This window comes from Protopterus annectens, chromosome 10.part0 (assembly GCF_019279795.1).
Source record: "Protopterus annectens isolate FY-2018-M chromosome 10.part0, PAN1.0, whole genome shotgun sequence".
Taxonomy (NCBI): Eukaryota; Metazoa; Chordata; order Ceratodontiformes; family Protopteridae; genus Protopterus; species Protopterus annectens.
Window position 1 is genome coordinate 287756213 of NC_056744.1, and position 27387 is coordinate 287783599.

Genomic DNA, 27387 nt, shown 5'->3' on the forward strand with positions numbered 1-27387 from the left:
ATACCTCCTAGGTTAAAGTCCATCTCTCATGCCCTGCTGTGTTATTATAAATATTAGCCACAGCTGACCAATATTCCAGAAAATATATTTCAGTCTTGAAGATTATGTTCACATATCTATATTGTTTCTGCTATAATGATGCCTGTCTTAACTTGTAAAGAAGTCAGATTTTTCTAATATAGCACAAACTACATTTCTGAAATGCAGACATATGTTATGCTACTTTTAGCAAACAGAGGGCATAAGCACATGCACACTTTATAATAAATTGAATAATGAAGCAAGAAACAAATACATATACATTTCTGAAATAGCACTTGCCAAACACCCTGTGAACCAGATAACTTTCTTAGTGTATCTAAAAGTGTAGTCCTAATATTTTGTTAGGTTGCTGTTTGTCAGAACCTGAACTACTACATAATCAACTATCACAGTTACAAATAGTTTAAAGTAAGTTGTTTAAAGTGTCAAAACAAGTAGACTGCTATAGTTCACAATATTATTGTGCATATGAGACACAAACCTTGTACCCCCCCCCCCCACATGTGGGATTTATCCCTAGACTTCTAATCTCCAAATATACCAATTCAAAGGTTGCACATCAGAGTAAAAGGAAACATTTTTCTTTTAAAAATAAACTTGTTTCTTCTACTCTGAAGTAATTTAGTTAGTACATTAAGAGATCAGGTGACTGGAGGTCAAAGTTATACATCTGCGAGTGCAGAATGTTTCATTCCACCTATTAGGCAGCACACATTTAAACTAAAGAAGCATTCTCCATTACCATCTCAAATTCTTTCAGTTTTGACAAACTGTAGCACAAAAAACTCAAGAGTTCCTTAATAATCAAGGAAAGGTATAGTAATAAAAACACAGAACACCTTTTGGTTCTGCTGATGTTAACATATAGCTCTCCTTTGATGGAAATTTTTATCTCCTAGTGATAACTTTCTGTACTTTTGAATACTACTGGACACAGAAAGCAAGGTAAAACTTACCCTTCACTTTTAACTCCAATTGCACCATACCACACTGTGGTGGTACTAATGAACAGAAAAAGAAGTACAGCGCAACATGTGACCCTCTGCACACGAGTGAATCGACTGTGTGGAGGGCGATCCCATACAGACAACCAGATATGCCCATTGGAAATCCCATGACGCAACTGGGCAGGAAAAATCTGAGAGAACTGCTTCAGTTCTTCAGGACCTGAAAGCATAATAAGGAAAAATGTAATACTTGTGGAATTTTAGTGTCTCTTTCAATAGTATCTAGCCATAATCTTTTAACTGAAAAATGTAATTACACCAACTGTTATTAACAAGTTGTTAATACTCTTTTTACTGTAAAATGCAACTAAATGGATGAAGTGCCACATTTGCTACCTGAATCATTAAGAATGTGGTACTTTGCATTCATATCCAGCTACAGAATGCTATCTACCAATCCAGAAGAAATATTCTCTTAAGTGACATAGTCTTTCAGTCCCCTCCCATGTGCACAATGACGGAAAGCAAGCAAGCATGATGGATACCTCATGTCTCAACTTCAGCTTCTCAAGGTAAATCTCTAAATGTAATTTTAGAACTAAATGTTTGATGCTTCATATGTACAACATATCAGCTAGGGGCAACACAGGGGGTGAAGTAGTTGGCATTGCTGCCTCACAGTTATCATGTCCGGTCGTAGATGGAATGAGTGCCTTCTGTGTGAAGTCTGTATGCCTTCTCTCTGTCCATGTGGGTCTTTGCTCGTGTCCTTACTTTTATTCTACATTCCAAAGATGCCCATGCCATCTGCTGCTCTCAAAAAGCAATTTAACTGTTTTAGTTTTAACAGCACAGAGTCTATATGCTTCTTGTAAAGTCAAAATTATGCTTCTCTCTTTTCTTTTGCTTCTGTTAACTTTCCTTCCATTTCTAGTCAGACAGATCAAACACTGATGGACTTACCTGAAATTTGGATGTTTTTCCATTTAGCATGACTTCCATCCTCTCAGATTTCCCCCAAAAGTACTCATGGTATGAGTGTAAGGCAAGATGAAAGATATATGTATGATAGCAGCCTCTTCTACCTGCACCATCTCTGTGTGTCTGCATATAGGGATTCCTGCAGTTTGATGAAGTGTAACAAGTGACATGTTATTTCTATGATTCCCAATATTCAAATACACAATTTCTAGAATTATGTTGGCGTGTACAATTGCATTGTAAAGCTGTGGTTGAGCAGTTCTGCCCTCCTTAGTTTTTTTTTGTGTTTATATTACGCTGTTGAAAACTCAAACTGTCGACAGCGTAATAATCGACACGAAAATGTCGAAACCCCCGAACATCGAACACACAAAAAAAAAAAAAACACCCAAACACAACAAAAATTGCTCTATGCAGGGAGGCAAGCCCCCCTGCACACCCCACACCCCCCGCTACTTAAATATACCAACTCCGAGATCGCACTACATTGCAGTAAACAGAAATCTCCCCTTACGGAGATTTCCATTTACATGCGTGATGACTTTCGCTTTCGACATTTTGGTGCCAACATTATCAGCTTCAATATTGTCGGCCTTCGACAGGGTGAAGTAGACACATTTTTTTCTTTTTCCTGTGGTGTTGTAACTATGAAGTAGGATCAGACTCCCAAACTTCCCTTTTATATAGTCATTCCCAGTTTATGTAGCTGTGGTGTTAAATGAGTATAGTACCCCTAGTAGCTACAGTTGTTATTTTAGCAGTCAGGAAGGTGGATCCACACCTGCTTGAATGGAGATGGCTACATACCCCTTCTTATGAAGGCAGGGTCAGAAGGAGGGAAGGAGCGACAAAGACAGAGAAATAGAGAGACATGGAAAGGGATATATATGGTGGTGAATAGCCATTCATGAAAGACCTATTTAGTGAAGCTGCTCTTCAATGAAGGGTGAATTTTAACTAGGGCAAACTAGTGGTCTGCCACTGTCTGGAATTTGCCCTTTTCCACACTGTAGTGCAATTTTGGAGTTGGTATATTTAGTTAGGGGTCTGTGGGGGATCTGGGGGCGTAGCACCCCACCTTGTCATGTTTTAATTTTTTTTGCGTCATTTTAATAGGGCAGGGGTCTACCTGGGTATAAATGATATATGGTGCACTATGCTGTTATCATTTGAAGGTGAAATGCCGAGGTACAGGATTTGACTTGATTTAGTTGCATGGAATAAAACAGCTTTACTGCTCTTTCAGCTATAAATTAGACTACAGTTCTTGTTTAGGAGGTTTTTTTTATATTAACATAGTGTGCACCATGCATATGTAAGGATTAACTTTAGGTGGATTCTTACTTGGAATTTCATGTATAAAAATGTTATTATAATAAAAAGTCTTAATGATGTTATATAATATTTAAGTTTGTATTTTTAAATCAATGAGGTAGGAACTTTATTTAAGAAAGTGATGTTTTTTGTGGAGTAGTCAGATGAAGTCCCTGGTGTGGGCAGAAACTGCTTAATGTACTGTGTGTTGATTAAAATATACAGTTTTATTATAGTTCTCTGGTCACTTCCCATTTTTTCAGCACTCTGCTGTAGTACTATAGTGCAAAAATAAAATCATAACTTTAAAGCAAATACATATTATACAATCGAAGCAACTATGACTGTGCCACACTTACTACAGCCTCCAAATGAATTACTGTACTTTAATGTAATGGACATACATAAAGGTAAATTATATTGGGTACAGGTGTGTTTGTGAGGAAATAAAGTTCTTCTTTTGCAATCATGTTAGAGTAACTTTGTTATATAGGTTTTACCACTTGTGCAGTGGTTTCAATCAGTACCCAGTCTCAGGCTATATAATTATATTGGGTACAGCTGCATTTGTGCAGAAATTCAGTTCTTGTTCTGTCGTACTGTTACAGTAACTTTGTTACATAGGTTCTATCACTTGTGGGGCATTTTATGTCAGTACCCAGTCTTAGGCTAGATAAATTATATTGGGTACAGCTGCATTTGTGCAGAAATTCAGTTCATGTTCTGCAGTACTGTTACAATAACTTTGTTAAGTATGTTCTATCACTTGTGGGGCATTTTAAATCAGTACCCAGTCTCAGGCTAGATAAATTATATTGGGTACAGCTGTGTTTGTGGGAAAATTCAATTCTTGTTCTGCAGTACCATTAGAATAACCTCATTATGTAGGCTGTGTCACTTGTGGGGCATTTTAAATCAGTACCGAAACTCAGGTTCAATACGCTGTGGCAGGATTGTGGCTAGATGGAAGGTCCCGCTACTTATGTGTTGATCACTCTTTGTCAATTGTCTTGTGTTTAAAGCAAATAAAAATCAATGTCTGCTCTTTATTTCTGAAAAGTATTGTTTTGTTTCTTAAATACACTTATTTAGTAGAAACTCCTGAAAACCTTATCCCCAGGATTTACTAATCTTCCGTGTAAGACTACATTAGTCTTACACGGAAACGCCAGTTTAAGACTATGATGGCAGTGCGCCATGCTTATTAATGAGGGCGTGCTGCCTCAACTCTAAAGCTTACACAGAGCATGGACGAGTGTAGGGGGCATGTCAGACTGCCGAGCAGTCCAAAAATCCACGCCCCTGCAATTTTGAAACTCTGGAAATGTCTAGTTACATGAGCAAGTCCACTCACATGTGTACATTCTAACACTACACTCCCCCATATATTAAACCCCGTACAAATATAAAAAGTAAAAGGAAAATTTTTTTTTTCATTTCCGATATAGCTGCACATATTTGCGCATGTTTGTGCGGGTTTGCCCATTGCTTAGCTACAGATAGCAGTTTAGACACCGAAGAGGATAATAAGAAAAATATATACAAATTAAGTGAACTAGTGATAGCGTAATGATTAGAGCCTTCACACAAAGAGGAGGCATTCCCTGTTTGAGTCCCACCACTACACATTCCATTTTCTGTTGGAAATCTGCATACAGAAATATTTCCTGACATTTATTATTTAAAGTTTTGTAAAAAGCATTGAAATGTTATATGTAGTAGTGAACGAATTTTATATATATATATATATATATATATATATATATATATATATATATATATATATATATAGGAAGGTGAAATGGTTATGCATACTGATGCATGAGTAACTTATTTTAAGCAATGTAAAGCACTGCTAAGCATATTTTACCAGTATTGAACATATTTATATTTAATTGCTCATAGCTGAGCACTGCGTTAACTAGCGCAATGTCTTTGCGTGGAGCTGCGCATTGCGCCAACTAGCGCAACCAGAACATGTTTGCGCGCAGCTGCGCACCGTGCTAACCAGCACAACATCAGGCAACGTCGAGCAATGTTGAGCAAAGTCGGGCAAAGTTGAGCAAAGTCGGCTAAACACAGCCACACCTCCTTTACTGCACCTTAACCATTCAGGTCTGGCCAGTAGGAAAATAAAAAGCAGTGACAGGGCTCAAACTCGGGATACTGTGCACTATAGTCACAGTACATAACCACTAAGCCATGACAACATTTCATAACCATGCACTTTCAACAGACACATATCTATCAAAGGAATATTAAACATTGCTAACATCAGCTAAGCAGGTGTGCCTACAGCTGAGTTTTTTCAAAACTGGCCAATCACAAATAAATGTGGGAAATGAGGCATATTTAAGCTCCACAGGTGGGAATACTTGCCATAACTGGTTGTAGCTCCCTTCTGCAGTCAGTATGGCCAGTGTTGGAGAAAGCACTCGATTTCAAGTGCAATGTTGGGGCATTGAGGAGACCAAAGTAATGGTTTGGCTTTTTGTCCACAATCATGAGGAAAGACTCCTGCGGGGCCAGTACCAGTGCACCCAATATAAAACAGAGGCCTGGAACTGTCTAGCTCATGATCTCACCAGTGCCACTGGCATTCCTTGGACTGGTGAGCAGGTCAGGCACCATTACTCTGACCTGAAGCGACGTATGGAGGATGAACTGGACCAGTGGATCCAGGAGACCCATGGGATGGCAAATGCCCCAGTACTGAGTAAGTAGCCATTGTATTAAGTAGTTAAGAATTGCTATGCTTGTCTATACTATGGAGAGGTATGTCTCAATATCACTGCATTTACTTCACAGCTGCAGGTGTTCGGGCTATGAATCAGCAAGCCCATGAAGATAGGCTGCAAAGGCTGCGTCACCAGGCAGGTTAGTAATTATTCTGCATGTACTGTTATATAAAATAAATGAGAGAGCCTTCCAAAAAGTGTTTTAACCCAATAAATAAAGGTATAATAATTCTTTAATAATTATTCTGCATGTACTGTTATATAAAACAAATGAGAGAGCCTTCAAAAAATTGTTTTAATCCAATAAAGAAAGGTGTAATAATTCTTTAATAAAGGTATAATTCCTGGAGTGCGCCTGTGTGATTTTCTTTGATATGTTGTTGTACTGTTGCATTTTAGAAATAGTACTGTTGTATTAAGCAGTGTTAACCCACACTTGGATAGGCCCATATAAAGTGGATGAAGGGAGTGCCAGTAGCTTTTATACATATTTACAGCCCTCAACTGTTTCAAAAAAGAGATGAAAGCAAACCAAAATACCATGAATAAACAACCAGAAGTTGAAACTCCAAACCAGCATAACACACAAACAGTTGAAATAGTTTATTGGATAACGCTCACAAATTCATACATTAAATAAAACGTATGAATTTGTGAGCATTATCCAATAAACTATTTCAACTGTTTGTGTTGCGAGCCCTTATTTGGAGTTTCCAGTGAACTTCTGGTTGTTTAGCCCTCAACTGTTGGTTCATGCCAAGCATGTACAGTTTAATCTGGCACATGAGTAGCTTGGTATTGTGTTCCCCAGAAATATCAGTGTGCTGCCAGAAATGTAGGGAGCTGTTCACATATAACTGATAATTTCACCTGAACATATCTAGATAATTATATGAAAGTAGAGCTGTCAGTGTACCATCTCAGCAGTAGTGTGTGTGAGCAACTCTCAAAATATGTAGCAGTAACATCTGCATCATGGACAGTTTGTATGTCAGATACAGCTCATGTATATAATGATCTAGCAAAATCCAATTGCACAATAGAAGGACATTGGGTAGTGTAATAATACATGTAAGGGACATATAACTGCAGTTAATAGGAATGTAGTGTAAACTAGAAGGATATATAAGTTGTTACTTGAGCTATCTTTTTCCACCCTACTGTATGTGCATAAAAAATGCAATTCCACACCTCAATGGGTAGGACTAATCTCAAATCATTTGTTGGGACATATGTCCTATTGGTTTATAAATATTTGCATTTATTTCTATGCATGTGCCCTGTTCAAATATACAATATTGGTGGCCTGTTGCCATCAATTAAACCTGCATGCTGTTGTAATGTCCACTATTGTTCTATATATGCGTGTGTTATGCTTGCTCTTCAACTGTTGAAACTCTGGTGTGTTGGGTTAATGGGAATACTTCTGCATGCTGTTATAACTAACTGGGAATGCTGTTGACTGTTACTAACCCATATCTTTATTTAATTCTCCAAAACATAGTTTGTATGGGAAGGCGGGTCCCAGCAGGCCCACCTGTCCCACCTCAGCTGGCCATGGCACCTGGCACCAGCAGGTCTGATGCCCAGCCTGGGACCTCCTCCTCCATTAGCCCTGTGCCACCTTCAGGTGGATGCACTGCAGAGGATGGGGCTCGGCCCCCCCTGTGCAAGCTTGGGTGGAGGAGGGCCACCTATCACCCTTTGAACGGACCCGGCTGTGGTGTGGAAAGAGATTGAGCATTCTGTTGCAGAACCTCTACGCCAGCTTGAGGCATGAGTGGTGCAACACCCAGGTCAGCCTGCCCCTCCTACACAGCCCCCAGCACAGCCACCCTCTGGGCTGTAAAGGTGCAGTGGTGACCGCCCATGGGTGGGGATCTCAGTTCCACTGTTGCCATCTGTGGGCTCATGGGCTTGCGATTTACAAACACCCTTCCCCATCAATGCTGTTCACCCACCACATGTGTCATATTCTGCCCATGTATGCATCTTTTTTGTCTTGTCTGTTTACCTCTCCAACCTATCTCCCCAAATATACCTACTTCCCCTACCCCACATTCCACTCTCACATGAAAAAAAAGGGCAATCTGCTCCCAAAAAAAAAAATTACGCCCCATACATAGCTGCCCATTTTGCAGACATGTCCCCTGGACACATAAAATGTAATTTAATTGGCATTACAACATACTTTGTTGTCCTCACCCCTCTCTCAGGGGTTGAAGGTTTCATATGTACCTCCCAATTTATTCCATACGCACAGCTGTTGCTGTTAAAGAAATGGGCAGCTATGGACCTTCCCTACACCTGTCCTGCACATCCCAAACTATTTTCCCTACTGTCTTTCCCTCTTTGTGCCCCTTTTTCACCACTTTCCTATCTCCCCATTTTTCTTTTCTTTCAAAGAAATGATCTCAGGGGTTAGCGGGAGTAAGCACTATTTAGCAGTAGTTAGCGGGTTTGCGTGAGTTTGCGCTTGTTTGCACTTAGCTAAGCATTGCTAAGCATCGCGCAAACCCGCTTACAACTGCTTAAAAGTGCTTTAGTCACTCTGTATGTGAGGGCCCTTGTTCTGCTCAGCAGCAAAATAAAACATCTCTGTCAGTCTCAAACCCCAGACCTTGTACACACTACACTGCGAGAAGTACCACTAAGCCACTGTAGATATACAACAAGTTGGTGCTGAAATAAATATATCATGCATCAGAATGAGTGAATGTAAAGGAAAAATAGGAATGCCATACCACACAACTTGTTCTGTGGATCTTTATCAACAGTTGTTGTGGGATTACATTACATGACTATGATAAGGGAAGCAGCCATTCTAGCAGGAAATAATGTTACACCATCACTTTACAACCCCCACACAGTATCATAGCAGGACAAACACTGGCATATATATTTAGGGCAGAGGCCATACCTCCCAACTGTCCCTAATGTTCGGGGATGCCCTGATTTTGAAACAAAATTTATCTCTGTCCCTCTGAATCCCTCCAAAAACTACTGACTTTGGCCAGAAAGGTGGTGAATTACACGTAATGAGTAATAACAGTAATTAAGAGTTAGACACTTCTTTTACTTCAGAAAAGGTGAATTAATCCATATGGTCTGGTTCTCTCAAAGTCTCAACTTAATGGCACTAATATTTTAAAGGTGTCCCTGACTTTTTCTCTACTTTTCCCTGAGTCTGTTCAAATATGTACCTGAGTGTCTGAGAGGTCTGGCAGAGGCAGAAACACAGCGGCATATCAGCTTTTCGGCTGTTACACACTGTGCAAATAGCTTTGGAAGGAGTTCTGGAAGCATACCCTTATGTAGGAATACAACACTGAAATACAAAAGGATGTAGCCATGTACTGGTAGCAACCAACTGTAACAATGCCATTGCTCTAGTGCTGAAAAGACCTGTGTGGTGCACAGACAAAGAATAACATAATCTCTGACTACCATGTGGATAGGTCCACAGTTGGGAGTTACGCAGACAGAATACTTGCCTTGATAAACTAACATGGACACAGCAACCCTGTAAGTCCAGCAAGATAAAATTTACACAATAATACGTACACTCTCTGTACGTCTGCACCCCTACCCAAATGTAGAATATACCTGTGTGTGCAGGGTCTACCAAGGATGTAGGTAAGCCTACTCACAGTACTGAAATGTGTCCAGTTTTCTTGAGCAGCTTGTGCTAATGTCAACACTAAAAAAGCACAAACTGTTTAGAACCGAGTAAATGAATATTCACAGTATAGCAGTTCACAAACAATTCTTGTGCCAAAGGAATACATCTCAATAACTAGCTTTGTATGGCAGTTAATTGTAAAATTTGAAAAGAAAGTACATCCTCCCCTGTATCATGGGTTAGCATTTTGAGGGGTGAGTACATTTCTACACTGACAAGTGTGTACTGAAAGCAGCAACATTTAGGTCTGAGTACAAAATGTAAATCACTGGCTACACCCCTGGCTTCTGATAAAAGACATACCAACCTTCTATCTTAAACAATGATGTCCACAGCAAACAAGGATGATCTTTATCTTGGAAAGCTGAAAGGGCCAAACCTACCTGAGTTAGCAATTTATAGTACTGGGTTGCTATGACAGTGATTACTGCAATTACTACACAGCAGGCTGCATGCAATTAGCAAATGGTGGCCACTAATTGGTGCAGATGCCATCACATGCTCATGTGCAAATACCTACAAAAGCAGGCTGCAATCTCTGCCAACAAACTCAATCACTCTATTGCAGAGACTGACAGAGAGAGAGACACAGAGAGAGGGAGACAGAGAAAAGGAAAAAGAAAAAGAAATAATACCAAATCATACAAAGGAAAGGTATGTGGCACATATGTATTTACTATCATGTAGTAGATGTTTTGAAGAGTAGTCTACATAATGTGAACCATTCATATGTGGCAGCAATACTTATCTATGCACAGATGTCCTGCTTAACTACTGCTATGGACAATACAGTGTGTACCTGTGGGCAGTGGGACATACCTGTGAAATGTGTAGCTCAGCATTAAATGTCAAAGATCTGATCCATGTAATCTGTGTTCTGTACAGTAGTGTGGCCAATGGCTGTTGGGGGGATTAGCGTTGCCATTATATAAACATGGGTGTGACAGAGCAACACATGCATGACAGTCATATTAAAGTGTAGCTTAGCATTGGCAACTGCTGTAGCAGTCTAGTATGCTTATCTAGCATTTGTAGCTATATATACCCCCTCTAATGTTAGTGTATGTTCACATGTGACACCTGTTTGTGTTGCAGCAAGGCCCAACAGTTCAGCTGTGAGGTCCAGGGACTTACAACAGTGTGGACTTTGTGTTTGTGTATGCCACACACATACGGAGAAATATATATGTGTCATATATATTCAAATCTGTATATGTGCATAGAGCAGGGGGCATATTGCAACTGTTTGTGAATGGTGGAGATATATATGTTGGTGAAGGATAGTATGCGCATATTTGTATGTAGGTTTTAGTGTGTGACAAACAAGACAGCATACAGTGCTGGTATATGACATGGTGGTTAAACACTGTGGGTGGTTTGTTCAGTTTGCAATGTTGAAGCCAGTGAGGCCTGCTAAAGCTACCTGGGCTGTGAACACCTTCAATGCATTTATCCCAAGACTGTGTGATTTAATTACATTACTGTACACCTCAAATCCTTTGTATAATTGATACTCTCACTATGAAAGGTGAAATGTATATGTGCCTACATATATATGTATATGTACACCAATGGATGTGTATATGTATATATATATATATATATATATATATATATATATATATATATATATAGTTATTTATACTCATACACACCTACATCTACTTGTTGCAATACATTCTCTGTACTGTTAACTGACTGTGATGGTCAATGTGTTTGTGAATACGTCAAAGATATGTATCTGTGGGATAGCTTAGTGGGAAACTGTTTATGTCATGGTATTATGGGTCCTTGCTTTGATCCTAGCAAAAGCTGTGTATTCTGTTGCTAGGCAAAAAAAGTGCTATTGCATACAGTGTGATTAAGTCCCTTGGTTTTAACTAGGGTGTGTCATTGGAGGCTAAAGCAGTACATCTATGATTATTGATTGGTACTAATGTTGAATCCAAATCCTGTGTGTGTACTGTAGTACTACTTGAAGCTCTGGGCCTGTACACTAAAGTATGGTGTATGTCCACATTGCTTGCATCCACTGTTTTGTGTGGTCCCTGTATTCATCACAGATTACATTTCTCAAGATTAAGGTTATGTAAGTACTGACACACAGTACTGTATAGTACACACTGAAAGCTTATCTGGGTTGTCATACCTTTGTGTCCTGTAATTATGTCTGATGTGTGTGTGTGTGTGTGTGTGTGTGTGTGTGTGTGTGTGTGTGTGTGTGTGTGTGTGTGTGTGTGTGTGTGTGTGTGTGGGTATGTCTGTAACATGTCCTTTGACATATATGTGGCAAAACATATAACTGCGTATCTAGCAACATTCATAGTGTACTACAGCAGTGTGCAACCTATATTCCCAATTGTTCACATATTTTGGACACGGGTTTGCCATTAACACGTTATGTGGTATAATAGTAATACATTTACTGGACCTTACACTCATTGTAATGGATGATATAGTTCTTTACACATCAGCTTGATGTATATCTGCTGTGGCTAGGTGGTGCATCATGTTGCATACAGTGTGCCAGGTACACTTGTATAGTCTTATATAGTGATTCTGAACTGTTTGGAAGTTTCTAGAAGGCAAGTGCTTACTTGGGCTAAAGGGAAGTCTCTGTGTTCACCAGTGGGAGTGGTTAACACTGAACAGCCTGCCTGTCCCTGGAGGAGTGGTTACTACCTAGAAGCTGTAGTTTTATTGGCCATTTTGGGTCAATTCTAAACTCCTTGATCTGCCTCTATTAAAATCCGACTGCCTTGTGGTTTTGGCATCTTTTCAGGCTTCCTAGTTGTTGCTGAAGCACATACCAAAGGAAGAAAACGCTGAGAGAAGAAAAGGAGCCACTTTTGAGATTTTAAGAATTTTCTTCTGATTTTTTGTTAAGTTTTACTGCTTTGCCGCCTACTTTTTGGCATTTTCTGGCTTGCTAAAGTTTATATCTGTAACAGTAACAGTACTTGGAACACATCTAGAGCCTGTTTACTGCATTTCCTGTGTTGCACTTAATTTAAAATTGTTTTTTTTTTATAAAAACTGCATTTTACCTGATTTTGGCCTAGCACTCAAGTGTGGGGTCATTTATTGCACTGTTGTAATTATTTTGCTGCTTGTGTATCTCTGCTACCTTTAAACTACAACAAAAAGAAAAGAAAAAAAAATCTTGCTTTTTTCTCACTTTCTGAAAGTTAAGAAAGTTCAGTTACAGATTTGCTGTTCTGAACTGTTTGGAAGTTTCTAGAAGGCCAGTGCTTACTTGGGCTAAAGGGAAGTCTCTGTGTTTACCAGTGGGAGTGGTTAACACTGAACAGCCTGCCTGTCCCTGGAGGAGTGGTTACTACCTAGAAGCTGTAGTTTTATTGGTCATTTTGGGTCAGTTCTAAACTCCGTGATCTGCCTCTCTTAAAACACAACTGCCTCGTGGTTTTGGCGTCTTTTCAGGCTTGCTAGTTGTTGCTGAAGCACCTACCAAGGGGAGAAAACGCTGAGAGAAGAAAAGGAGCCACTTTTGTGATTTTAAGTATTTTCTTCTGATTTTTTGTTACGTTTTACTGCTTTGCCGCCTACTTTTTGGCATTTTCTGGCTTGCTAAAGTTTATATTGGTAACAGTAACAGTACTTGGAACACATCTAGAGCCTGTGTACTGCATTTCCTGTGTTGCACTTAATTTAAAATCGTTTTTTTCTCTAAAAACTGCATTTTACCTGATTTTGGCCTAGCACTCAAGTATGGGGTCATTTATTGCACTGTTGTGATTATTTTGCTGCTTGTGTATCTCTGCTACCTTTAAACTACAACAAAAAGAAAAAAAAAAAAAACAAATCTTGCTTTTTCCCACTTTCTGAAAGTTAAGAAAGTTCAGTTACAGATTTGCTGTTCTGAACTGTTTGGAAGTTTCTAGAAGGCCAGTGCTTACTTGGGCTAAAGGGAAGTCTCTGTGTTCACCAGTGGGAGTGGTTAACACTGAACAGCCTGCCTGTCCCTGGAGGAGTGGTTACTACCTAGAAGCTGTAGTTTTATTGGCCATTTTGGGTCAATTCTAAACTCCTTGATCCCTCTCTCTTAAAACCCTACAACTCTCTTTTTGCGCAGTTTTGCGCACTGAGCAGTGTCGGGCAGTGCCGCCTAAACAGGTTTAAACTATTCCAGGCTCCACAAAGTCTGCTCTTCACTTTTTCCCTTAGAACTGTTCAAACTCTCACAGTAATCCCTCTGTTCTCTTTCTAAAGCCCTGCACTTGCTCAGCTCTTATAAGGAAACACAAACTAACTAAAGCACTACACCCTCCTTGACTTCTCATAAGTATTAGGCTCCCGATTGGTCCTTCCTGATCAAGTGAAAAATCAGTTCCCTTCCCTAATCTGATCAGTAAAAAAACAGTTCCCTATACTAATCTGGTATGTCTAAGGGTCAGTTTCAAGGTTACTCTCCAGTCCAGCTGGTGAATCTGGGAATTTTGAGGCAATGTTACAATTGCCTTATGTACACAGACAACCCTCTCCTCCTTCCAACAAACTCTAATACATGTGAGAGATGCAGTTACACAGCCAAACTGGAGGCAGAGCTCTCAACCCAAGACTGGCACAGTCAGTCAGGAGGAAAAGGTAACCACCCACACCACAAATCCAGTCTCACATAGATCTATTGCATCTGCATACCCAACACATAAACACACAAAAACATAATCGGAGGCTCTAAATAAAAATCTGCCTAAACAGCAAAGACCTCCTAAGCAGATATCCAAGCAACAGCCACCCCTCAACAATACCTATGAATCACATATCTCACAAAATCAGTGTGCCTCACAGTCACAGCCCTTAAGGCCAAACAACATACCAAATACACTTGTTATAGGGGACTATTGTCCGGCACACTGACATCCCGCTCACCAGACTGAACAAGGAGAAGGTCACTGTAAGCTGCCTGTCGGGTGCCAGGATCCGCCACATAATGCAAGCACTCAGGTCACTCCAAAGCAAGTACAAGTATGACTCCGTCATTGTCCATGCTGGTGTGAATGACCTGAGACGTACTTCCCTGGACTACATGAAAAGAGACATAGAGGAGCTCTCTGACCATGTAGCCCAGGCTGGTATGACCCAGACCTTGAGTAGCATCTTGCCCTCACCAAGAATGATGCCACAGTATAAAGACAAAATGATCAGTTTCAACAATTGGCTAAAGTATTGTTGTCATTCAAAGGGGATCCAGTGTCTGTCAGCCTGGGATGACATGCTTGACAAGCCACGTTGCTTTGCTAGGGACAGCTTGCACCTGTCACCCTTAGGCTTTTGTATACTGGCCAAGGCTCTTGCCACCCCCATAGTGCCTTTTTTAGGCAAGGCTCAAAGGACAAACCCACCTCCATAGACGACCCAAGGATAAAAAATCTAAAGGTAATGCTACGCAATGCCAGACGTCTAAACCTCAAGATGCATGCACTCGAGGCTCTCCTCAATATGGAGAAAATTGATGTCTGTGCAGTAACAGAAACCTGGTTCAAGGCTCCTGAGAGCACCCCAGCACTACCAGGTTATAACTCATACCATGCGTTTCGGCCCCAAAACTCGGACCGAAGCACAAAAGGAGGGGGAGTATCTATATTCATCAAAGATACCTACACCTTCAGGTTAGTGGCACTGCACGAAGCATCGGAAACCATCCATTTGCAACTAACAGTGGGCAAAACTGCCTTTCAGTTTGTAGCCTGCTACAGAACACCCTCCCTACTACAGGAACCACACTTGGCATTCCTGAGAACACTGGAGAATACGAAGGTCTCTCCAAACACTATGTTATTGGGTGACTTCAACTACCCAAACATTGACTGGGAAAACTACTCAAGCCCAAACACCCTCACCCAACGGTTCCTTGAATTTATAAACTCTAATGCAATGGAACAACTGGTTACCACTCCCACAAGAGGGAACAACATATTGGACCTGGTCATCACCAACATGGGGACTCTGTTCCACATCAGAGATAAACCCCTCATTGGTAAGATCAGACCATAAACAAATTTCCATGGACATCCATATCCTGTCCCCACCCCCAGCCAAGGAAATCACTGTAAAAAATTTCTCAAAAGCCAACTTTGCACTTCTCAAGACTGAGGTGGAATCCTTCAAAGCCCCTGGGCCAGAGGATAATACAGCCCAATCCGCAGAATCCTTTACAAATGCATTCTATGAGCACCTGCAGGAATGCATGGATCATGCTATCCCAAATAAAACCAAGACTCACTCCTCCAAAAACAGGAGAACAGTCTGGTGGACCCCGGCCATAAATAAGCTATACAACAGAAGGAGGAAGCTACTACATGACAGAGCAAAATCCCAAAAAGGGAAGGCATCTCTGATCAGTATTAGCAAGAAACTTCGATCCTTCATAAAATCATCAAAGGCCAGTTTCGAAAGAAAAATTGCCCTAGACACTAAAGATAATCACAAGGCCTTCTTTAGTCATGTCACAAACATGGGCGGAAACTCCCAGTTGCATAACGGTACAAAATATACCGAACCTACAGACATAGCAAACATCCTGGCAGACAGATTCAGCGCAAACTTCTCCCCCCTTCCCCCCCAAAGGAGCAAATGCCTATCCCAACTGAATGTAACCTCCCTGACATCACAGATGCACAGGTGAAAACTGCCCTCTCCAAAGCAAAAAACACAGCATCTATGGGACCGGACGGTGTCCCAGGCTGTGTCTTACATGAGCTCCAAGAAGAACTGAACCCTCACATTAAGTCACTGTTCAAACTTAGCCTTACTACAGGATATGTACCCAAAGAATGGTGTACTGCTACAGTGGTCCCACTCCACAAAGGTGGTGCCACAACGGACCCCGGAAACTATCGCCCCATAAGTCTGACTAGTCTGGTCTGTAAAGCTATGGAGCATATTATCATGGAACTCATAAACAAAGACATTGGGAGCCTCCAGACACTGGACCCTACCCAATTTGGCTTTGTTAAGGGCAGATCTTGCCTCTTAAACCTAGCTGATTTCTTTGAAACAGTTGCCAAAGCCATAGATGAGGGCAAGGTAGTCCACACAGCCTACCTGGACCTCGCAAAAGCCTTCGACACAATACCCCACTCGGGCATCATAAATAAGCTTACCAGCTTAAATATCAACCCCTATATCACAAGATGGGTTACAAACTGGCTCAGAGATAGAACCCACATGGTCAGAATCGCAGGTGCCATTTCCGAATCCAAACCAGTTACAAGTGGCATCCCACAGGGCTCAGTTCTGGGACTTCTCTTGTTCGGTATATACTTCTCTGAGGTTCAGGCTAACACGGGGGGATTATGGCTGACAAAGTTCGCAGATGACTGCAAACTGGGGGTCATAATCGAATCTCCAGCTGACACAAGCATCCTCCAAAAGGTTCTCACAGAGACGGATGCTTGGTGTCAGAGCCACGGCCTCAAGCTAAATGCTAAAAAGTGCATAGTCATCCCCTTTGGGAAAAACAAGGTGCCCACAAATTACCACATAGGTGGTAATCCATTAATGGAAGAAGTAATTAGAGATTTGGGGACCAACGTAGATAGTAATCTCTCCTTTGATAATCACGTTGCCAAAGTGGTTAGAAAGACCTTCTATATAGCCCACCTTATCATGAAAGGGTTCGCATCTAGATCAAGAGAGGTCATTGTGCCCCTCTACTCATCACTCGTCAGGCCCATAATTGAATACAATGCCTTTGGGATGTACCTTACCCGACACCTGCAGCAACTGGAGAGACCCCAAAAGTACCTCACCAAGAGGATCATGGGCTACAAACAGATGTCCTATGCAGCTCGACTAAAGAAACTCCAGCTCTACTCAATTGCTTACCGCCTACTCAGAGGCGATCTATGCCTGACGTACAAAGCCATGTCAAACCCAGAATTAATGGACATGCTCCACCTCAAAAAATCCAAGTCCCTTAGAGCTACACGCTCCAGGGACCTAAACCTCAGCACAAAAATAAATAGGACATGCTGGTGGGACAGATTCATTTCCCAGAGGCTCCCCTCACTCTGGAATAGAATCCCAATTCATGTTAGACATATCCCCTCGCTCACCCTCTTCAAGCGAAATCTTGACGCGTGGATGGGAAATCGCAAATTCACCCCTGGGATCTCTTCTGTGTCCCTGCTAGACAGAGGCACAGTAAACTAATCTTAAAAGGGTACCTTCTGTGACCTATTTTACAAAGGCACAGTAGGCTAATCTAATAGGGAGGCAGAAGCCAAATACACTTTGGCTAGGCTTATAAATGCCTTAGGGCAGATAGCCTAGTATCTACCTATGAACCTATGAACCTATGATTTTATTTTGTTGCTGTGCAGAACATGGTTCATTAGATTGAGAGTGAGTCAGGCACTTCCAAGCAGTTAGGTGAGCAGTAATAAGTGGCAGTTAAAGTGTTTCACTCTTGGTTAGCTAATAGGTTGCTATATATGGCAGTTCAGTGATATCTGTACTGTATAATGTTAAATGTGTCATATGACTTGCTCAGACATATTTTCGTATTTATGTCTTCCAGGGATCCACATCGCAGGAACTCCACTTACAGTAGTGCTGAAGATGACATAATTACCACCAGTATGATTCAGCACTACAGTCTCATGTTCTCACGAACCAGCCAGGACCAGCAGGAGCATACTGCAATGTGGCAAGATGTCCACAGGGTAAATGAAGTAGGTCTGCATAACCAGACATATGATCAGGTACGCCACCACTGCAGTGATCTTCTCAGACATGTCCATCAGCATGCTGCTGATGTGCGGAGACAACAGCTTGCAACAGGAGGTGGTGTTAATATCCACCCCCCCCCCTCACCAAAGTGGAGGAGCTGCTCATGAGCCTGGTGGCACCTGCCCAACAACAACAGCAGCAGACATACACCATAATGAAGGTTAGAGCCACCCAGCAAACGCACATGGAGCATGCAGGTAATATTGCATATCTGTAGACTACTGCTATCTGTATTGGTATATCATGCATATGTGAGATGTGGAGTGTGTTGTTAAAAGATGTGGAGCCTGTTGTGCAATAATGATCATTTGGAACATAATCTGTAGCCCTGTGAATGAAAACTGTTGTTGTACTGTAAGATTGCAAACACACAGTAGCAATGCCACAGTTGTGGCCACTGACAGACTGTCTCATCTCTATGTAGGTCCCTCTGGGGTGACATCAAGGCAGCGGACAGATGCTGGTGAGTGTGTTCTACATTTATTATTGTAAATAAAAGTGCATGTCATAGTTAAGGTGTAGGCCATGTACACAGTCAACACACCTACCCATAATGCATGCTGTGCATGTTTGGTGTAAGACCACTCACATCTCACTAATGTGATTAGCTGCCTCAAACACATGCAATACCCAGACCATCTCAAACAAATGTGGCTAGACAGTAGTGACCATTGGATAGGCAGAGTTGATACTCAACATGCACATAACATACACATCTATGTCATACACAGAGCATTTTAACATGCTACACATAAAGGATTCCCAAACCCTCTGTAAAGACACACTCCAGTATCCAAAATCTCATCCACACATTACACATAATATACCTGAGGGGTGGAGGCCTATCATGGGGCATTTAAACACTCTGCAACACACTACACATTCATATCAGGGAATGCTCCTTATTGGCCTCCTTACAAACTCAGGTAGCAACTGTTTGTGAAATAGTGAATGTAGCCAAGGTAGTGCAGTTCTAGTACAGCATGAGTAGTGCTGGTTTGGGAAACATTTGTAGCCTTGAGTGACCACATGATGCTTCATGATGATGGCCTATGGTACTATACCCCATCCAGTTTTTGTAACCACAGTACTACACATAGCTTTCATTGGTATACGCCTTGCTATACACCTTAATGTTGCTTGTGTGTGCACACATATGCACTTCTAAACAATATGCATACCAATCACCATTTGCACAACTGACACATATATGTCTTGTGATGCTATTGAGTTTTGAATACCTGCACAGCAACGTTGTGTCCATGTATGCATTGTGTTCCAGGGGGAGGCCCATTACCTAATAACAAATCACATGCATCAAAGCCATGTATACTGTTAGTAACAAGGACTGTCTACACTTGCACTGCATGCTGTTGAGCAACACATGTCCTGCATGCTGACATGTGTGATATGACTGTTTTGCTTGTGATACTGTACCTCGCCATTACCTGCTATTGTGTATGTTCTGAGATTGCTGGTGTTGTGTGTGTCTGCTTTAGGGAGGAATATATTTTTGTGTGTGTGCATGTGTGCATGTGCATGTGTGCATGTGCGCATGTGCACATGTGTACATGTGTGCATGTGTGCATGTGCGCATGTGCGCATGTGCATGTGTGCATGTGGTCTGACATCATGTTCAGGTCTTAAACTGTGATTCCTGTTTTCCTCTCACAGGTGCCGAGGTGGGGCTGGTTCAGTACAGCAGGGAACCTGATGTCACTGAGACAGACAGTGTTCATGAGGATAGGTGTGTTGAGGCACAGGCAGGTTTGTCAGGGTCTGTTGTTGGGCCACCAATTGACAGTACACAAGTCTCCACCCCATCCATGCACACAGTCATACTGCCTGTACATCCATCATCACCATTGCCCTTAGCTGAGGGACAGTGTATGGTTGGCACTGACCAGGACAGTGTGGTATCTATGGCACATGTATCATGACACAGCAGCCATAGCCAGATGTCTGGAATGGTACCACTTAGGGAGATGCCCTGGGGTTCTCGTCAGAGCACTGCTGGTCATCATGCCCCTGGCAGACGTGTCACACCTCTTTCTACCACACGCATGTTCCAGGCTGTCATGGAGGCACAGACACAAATGGAACTGTACACCAGACAGGCACTAAGGGCACCGAGGGCTCATAACACCTCTGTAAATGACAGTATCCGTGACCTAGCACGTGCCATACGTAATTACACTGAGGTCATTGATAGACATTGGGGTAAGACATTGGATGTCCTCCACAATGTCATGTCCATGTGTCAGGACATTGTGGGATGGCTGAGATGTCGACGGGGACGTATGCCAGCAACATCAGCAGCTGGAGGTCGCCGTGGACGTCCAGCAAGTCACAGCCGCTCCCGTAGTGCCGGCAATGTTGGGGGAGGCTGTCCATAGACCGTCCTAGAAGACCACATACACGTGGCTCTGGCCAGTCCCAGCAGGGACCTGGATCCAGTGGACATATGTCAACCTCTTCGGATAGTACCCAGTCTGGATTCGTACCTGATACTGTCTGTAGCATCTCTGCCAGGCACAGGTTCCGTATCCATGGCCAGAGATGGTGATCTGTAAAGCCTGCCAGGTACAGTCTGTAGCTGTCTCACAAATCCCAGTATATGGCAGTCACATGGTGGAACTGCGTGCATGCAGACACACACACACATAAACCAAAAACCTAGGGCAAACACATAGCCGCATACATTACATCAACATTGGCCCATAACAGTACTCATGGCCCTCACACACACACTCACACACACATGTCGATTGTATGGCTCAGTGTAAGCCTCTGGCAAACCAACAACACACCCTGTGTATATGATGAAACCTGTGCCACCTCCTGTCATCTGTAACATTGATGCAGGAACAGGCTAACATGGTGCTGATGCACAGGGTGACTTTAATAAAGTATAGCAATGGTTGAATGTGTAGCATGTTGTCAGCAGTAAAGTGTAATGATATTCTTGAAGGTGTAGCTGAGCAGGCATGATGCATTAAAGCTGTAATTAGCAATGTTGTATTGTTTCCACCAGTGTTTATTCCAATTGTGTTTTGTTTGCCCATGTGCCCATTTGGCTGATGTGTGTAGTTGTGTCAGCATGTGTTATACAGTGGAGAGTAAGTGTGGGGTGTGTGCAGCACAGGTCTGCAGGTGTACATTTGTGAACATGGTGGAGGTGCACTGTCTGCATGTACGTGCATATTGGACACATGGGCAGGGTGACATGCCCTGCTTTGGCCAGTGTTAACACTCCATACTTTCTATTGGTGGCCAGTATGCATTGTACTACACACATTTTGGAACTTGAGTATGCATGTGTGTGTATGACATGGGTTGACACTGTGCTGTGGGTGATGCTGTTGTTGCTATCTGTCATTGATTTGCATTACTAAGGTTAACACTGTCCCAGCTGCATAATCCTTTATTAATGCACACTGTTCACCTACAGGGTTGCATGGACCGTGCTATCACAAACACAAGAACTTCTCACTTATACAGTAAAAGTGCATTAGTCTCGTGGACCCCTGCCATAAACTAAATATATAATAGAAGGTGTGAAGTTGTACCAAAAGAGTTACATACCAAGAAGGGATAACCTCTCTGGTCAGTATCATTGGGAAAATACAATCCCTCAATGAACGTACAAGACAAGCTTCAAAATACAAAATGGCAAGGATTCCAAAGACAACACTAAAGCTTTCTTCAGTGTTGTTCATAATCTACAGGGGAAATCTCAGATCGGGTCACAGTTAATGTAAATGGTCACAAAGTACACTTATCTGACTGACTTTACCAATTCCTTGTCAGACAGTTTGAATGGGGATTTCACCACCCTGTCATTACACAAGGATCACATTTCCAGACCTGAAGAATGTAAAACCTGATGATTCACAGACACTCTAGTTAAAACATCTCTTTAACAAAGTACACACCACAGTGGCAATGGTATTGGACAGTGTCCCTGGCTGTGTCAAACACAAGCTGACATATGAAGTCACCACTCACCTAAACGCTCTGTCCAGATGCAGCCTCTATACAGGTTACATACTTGTGGAATGACACACGGTAATGGTGTTCACAGTCCACAAGGGTTGAGCTACAATGTCTTCTTCTTCTTCTCCTTTCGGATGCTCCCATTAGGGGTTATCACAGTACATCATTTCTTCCTGGCCTCTGCATCTTGCACTATCACACCATCCACCTGCATGTCCTCTCTCACCACAGCCATAAACCTCATCTTAGGCATTCCTCTTTTCCTGTTACCTGGCAGCTTCATCCTTAGCATCTATTTCACAATATACTCTGCATCCCTCCTCAGCACATGTACAAACCAACTTAATCCTGCCTATCTGGCATGGTCTACTAACCTTCAAACCTGGCCTGACCCTCTAATATACTTATTCTTAAACCTGTCCACCCTCGTCACACCCAGTGCAAATGTTAAATAAATTGATTAAGGGTAGAACTACAACAGGTCCTGCAGACTCTCACCCTATAAGCCAGACCAATGTTATCTGGAAGGCTATGGAGCACAGCATTATGGAACTCATTAACAGAGACATTATGAACCTGCAAACACTGCACCATACCCACTTAGGTTCTCTAAAGGCCAGATCATGGCTCCTCCACCTAGAAGACTTCAAGCCAGTCAACAAGGCTATAGGTGAGGGAGGGTAGGTCAACACAGCCAAGCTATAGCTCACCAGCAATTCATACCCATCCCACATACTGGTATTATACATAACCTCAACATAATGACCATAAACGATTGTTAGATGATGGCTTGACAACTGACGCACAGATGTAGGACACACAGTAACATTTGCAGCCTCCATGTACTATTCTATACCAGTAACAAGTGGTATTCACCTGCACTCAGTCCTGGGACCACTCCTGTTTGGCATATAGCTTTCTTAGGTACAAGCAAACACAGTAGGGATATGTCTGCCCACGTTTGATGACAATGCATACTGTGGGCTATACTTTATTCTCCAGATGACACACACATCCTCCAAAAGGGTATCATACAGACAGATACCTGGTGTCAAACTCATGCTGTAAAGCTATAAGCCTAAGAAAGCATAGTTATCCACTTTTAGAAAACAAAGTATCCCCAGAGTACCACATAGGTAGTAGCCCCCAAAATGTGGAACAGGTACTAATGTATACATAGAGCCATGTGTTAAGTCATCCCTCCTTTGATGATCACATTACCAAAGGGTTTTGGAAATCCCTCTGTGGAGCACATAAGCAATAAAGGGTTTGCATGCAGATCCATAGAGGTTGTTGTACACCAATAATGAATAGTCATCTTTGCCAGACTTTGCTTGCCTTGGAACAGGTTTCAAATATACCTCAAGCATAAACCCTCACTCACACTATTCAATAGAAACCGTGATGAGTGGATGTGAAATGGAAGATGTAGCCCAGGGATCACTGCAGTGGCTAAGCTTGTCACAAGCATACAGAAGTGACCTAAGGTCTGGAAAGCGCCAGCATGCTCTGGCAAAGATAACACATGCATTCATGGAGAAAGCAGAGTACCCACCTATGAAGTACTTGAGATCACATGTATGTATATGGATTTGCCCCACAGCTACCTTACATGTGTAATGCACATACAGTTGTCATTGTGATATGTCATACACTAGAAAAATCAAAACCCACTCCACAATGGCCAACGGTGTCACATGCCTGGAGCACAGACACAGTCAGCAAGTGCGAGATTCAAACTCTTTCCTAACTACATTATGATACTACAGTAGTATGCATTTACACAATGCGCTATACACATTACTGGGATTTTACATTTCCACAGGTATATTTGTAGGTTGGTGACATCATCAGACTTGACAAAGATGAGTATATCACTTTTAAGGGGTGTGAGTAGTCTCCAGAAAGGTTGCTCCTTTCCAGGGAGACACACACACACAGTAGGCAAATGCAGGATTCAAACCCCTACCTAACTACATTATGATACTGCAGCAGTACACATTTACACAACACACTATACACATTACTGGGATTTCATCGTTCCACAGGTATATTTTTAAGTTGGTGACATCATCAGACTTGACAAAGACAAGTATACCACTTTTAAGGTGTGTGAGTAGTCTCCAAAAAGGTTGCTCCTCCCCAGGGAGAGACAGACACACACACACACACACACACACACACACACACACACACACACACACACACACACACAGCTGGCAAGTGCGGTGTTCTTAATCCAAACTAAATACTTCTTTACACATCAGCAAGCAATATGGAGTTACAGGGTGCAATACAGACATTACTTGCTGACAATCTGCACAAAGGTTTTTTTCACATTTGCTAACATCAGCAGGCTTATCATACTAGGTGTATTGTGAGTGTATTGTATGCATAGGCCATGACCATATCATATATGGGTTGATGCACCACATGCTGGCACATAGACGGTCAAACCTTGAGTAGCATCTTACCTTCACCTATATGATACTGCAATATAACAGAAAGATGATAAACTTCAACAATTAGCTGAGCTTCTGGTGTCATTCAAAGGGGATCCAGTCTCTGTCTGCCTGTGATGACATGATAGACAAGCCTTGTTGCTTTGCTACAGATGGTTTGCATCTGTCGTCCCTATGCTTCTGAATACTGGCCAAGGCTCTTTCTGTCCCCATATTACCTTTTATAGGCAATGCTCAAAGGTTCATAGGTTCATAGCTAGGTACTAGGCTATCGGACCTGGGGCCTATACAAGCCCAGCCAAAAAGGTACCCAGGCTTTTGCCACCCAAGAAATTTATTTTCTCGTGCCACTGTCGAGCAGAGACACAGAAGTGATCCCCAGGGTGAATTTCCTATTTCCCATCCAATCATCAAGATTTTTCTTGAAGAGTGCTAATGAGGAGCTTTGTTTGATATAGATAGGTAGTTTATTCTGGAGTATGTAAAGTCTCTGGGACCGGAATCTATCTCTCTGACATGTTCTGTTTATTGTGGTGACAAGGTTTAGGTCCCTAGAGCATGTAGGTTTATAGGTTCATAGGTAGGTACTAGGCTATCTGTCCAAGGGCATTTATAAGCCTAGTCAGAATGTGTTGGCTTTCGCCTCACTTTTAAATTAGTTTCCTGGGCCTCTATCTAGCAGGGCCACTGAATTGATCCCAGGGGTAAATTTACAATTTCCCATCCACTCATCAAGATTCCTCTTGAAGAGAGTCTGCGAGGGGCTCTGCCTAACATCAACTGGGATTCTGTTCCAGAGCAAGGGAAGTCTTTGGGACAAGAATTTATCCCTCCAGCACGTCCTGTTTATTGCTTTGCTGAGGTTTAATTCACTGGAGTGTGTGGCTCTAAGAGATTTGTTTTACTTGAGGTGGAGCATGTCCATTAATTACGGGTTGGACATGGCCTTATACATCAGGCATAGATCACCTCTGAGTAGGTAGTAAGCAACCAAGTAGAGCTGGAGTTTCTTTAGTCGAGCTGCATAGGGCATCTCTTTGAGGCCCATGATCCTCTTGGTGAGGTACTTCTGTGGTCTTACCAGCTGTTGCATGTGCCAATTAAGGTACATATCAAATGGGGCATTGTATTCTATTATGGGCCTAATGAGTGATGAGTAGAGGGGCACAATGACCTCTCTTGATCTAGAGGTGAACCCTTTTGTGATTAGGTGGGCTACATAGAAGGAATATGTAACCACTTTGGCAATGTGATTATCAAAGGAGAGGTTACTATCTACCTGGGTCTCCAGGTCCCTAATTACATTTTCTGTACCTAGTGGATTACCACCTATGTGGTAATTTGTGGGCACTTTGTTTTTTACAAAGGGGATGACTATGCATTTTTTGGCATTCAGCTTGAGGCCATGGTTTTGACACCAGGTATCTGTCTCTGTAAGACCCTTCTGGAGGATGTCTGTGTCAGCCAGAGAGTCGATTATGGCCCCCAGTTTGCTGTCATCTGTGAACTTGGTCAGCCATAGTCCTCCCATGCTTGCCTGTACCTCAGAGAAGTATATACTGAACAGGAGGGGTCTTGTGACTGGTTTAGAGTAGGACATGGCACCCGCAACTCTGACCATGTGTGTTCTATCCGTGAGCCAGTTGGCCACCCATCTCGTGACATAGGGGTTAATGAGCTTGTCTATGATGCCAGAGTGGGGAATGGTGTCAAAGGCCTTAGTGAGGTCCAGGTAGGCTGTGTGGACTACCTTCCCTTCATCTATGGCCTTGGTAACTGTTTCAAAGAAGTCAACTAGGTTTAGGAGGCAGGATCTGCCTTTAACAAAGCCGAATTGGGTAGGGTCCAGTGTCTGGAGCTTCCCAATGTCTCTGTTTATGTGTTCCATGATAATTCGCTCCATAGCTTTGCAGACCAGGCTGGTCAGGCTTACAGGGTGATAGTTCCCAGGTTCTGTTGTGGCACCACCTTTGTGGAGTGGGATGACTGTTGCTGTATGCCATTCCTTGGGTACATAGCCTGTGGTAAGGCTGAATCTGAATGGTGAATTTAGGTGAGGGTTTAGTTCCTTTTGGAGCTCGTGTAAAGATGCAGCCTGGGACACCATCCACTCCCATTGATGCTGTGTTCTTAGCTTTGGAGAGGGCTATTTTTACCTGCATGTCCATGATGCCTGGGGCTCTGCATTCTTCTGGGATGGACACAGGCCCTTTTGGGGGTGGGGGGGTAAAGTTTGCACTAAACTTGTCAGCCAGGATGTTGGCAATGTCAGTTGGTTCAGTGTATTTTTTGCCATTTTGCAGTAGCTCAAAGCATATCTGAGAGTTGCCACCTAAATGTTTGATATAGCTAAAGAAGGCTTTGTGGTTATCTTTAGATTCCTTGGCAATTTTTCTTTAGAAACTGGCTTTGGATGATTTTATGAGCGATCATAGTTTCTTGCTAATAATGATCAGTGATGCCTTTTTGGA

At 42.2% G+C, this 27387-nt stretch overlaps 1 protein-coding gene across 1 annotated transcript in view; it reads right to left on the minus strand.

Moving 5' to 3' along the window:
* Positions 1–27387, minus strand: part of LOC122814129 (polycystin-1-like) — a 1441736-nt gene that overhangs the window by 508994 nt on the left and 905355 nt on the right. Inside the window, 1 exon segment of the mRNA XM_044086744.1 lies at positions 999–1209. Within this exon segment, the coding sequence (XP_043942679.1) occupies positions 999–1209 (211 nt within the window).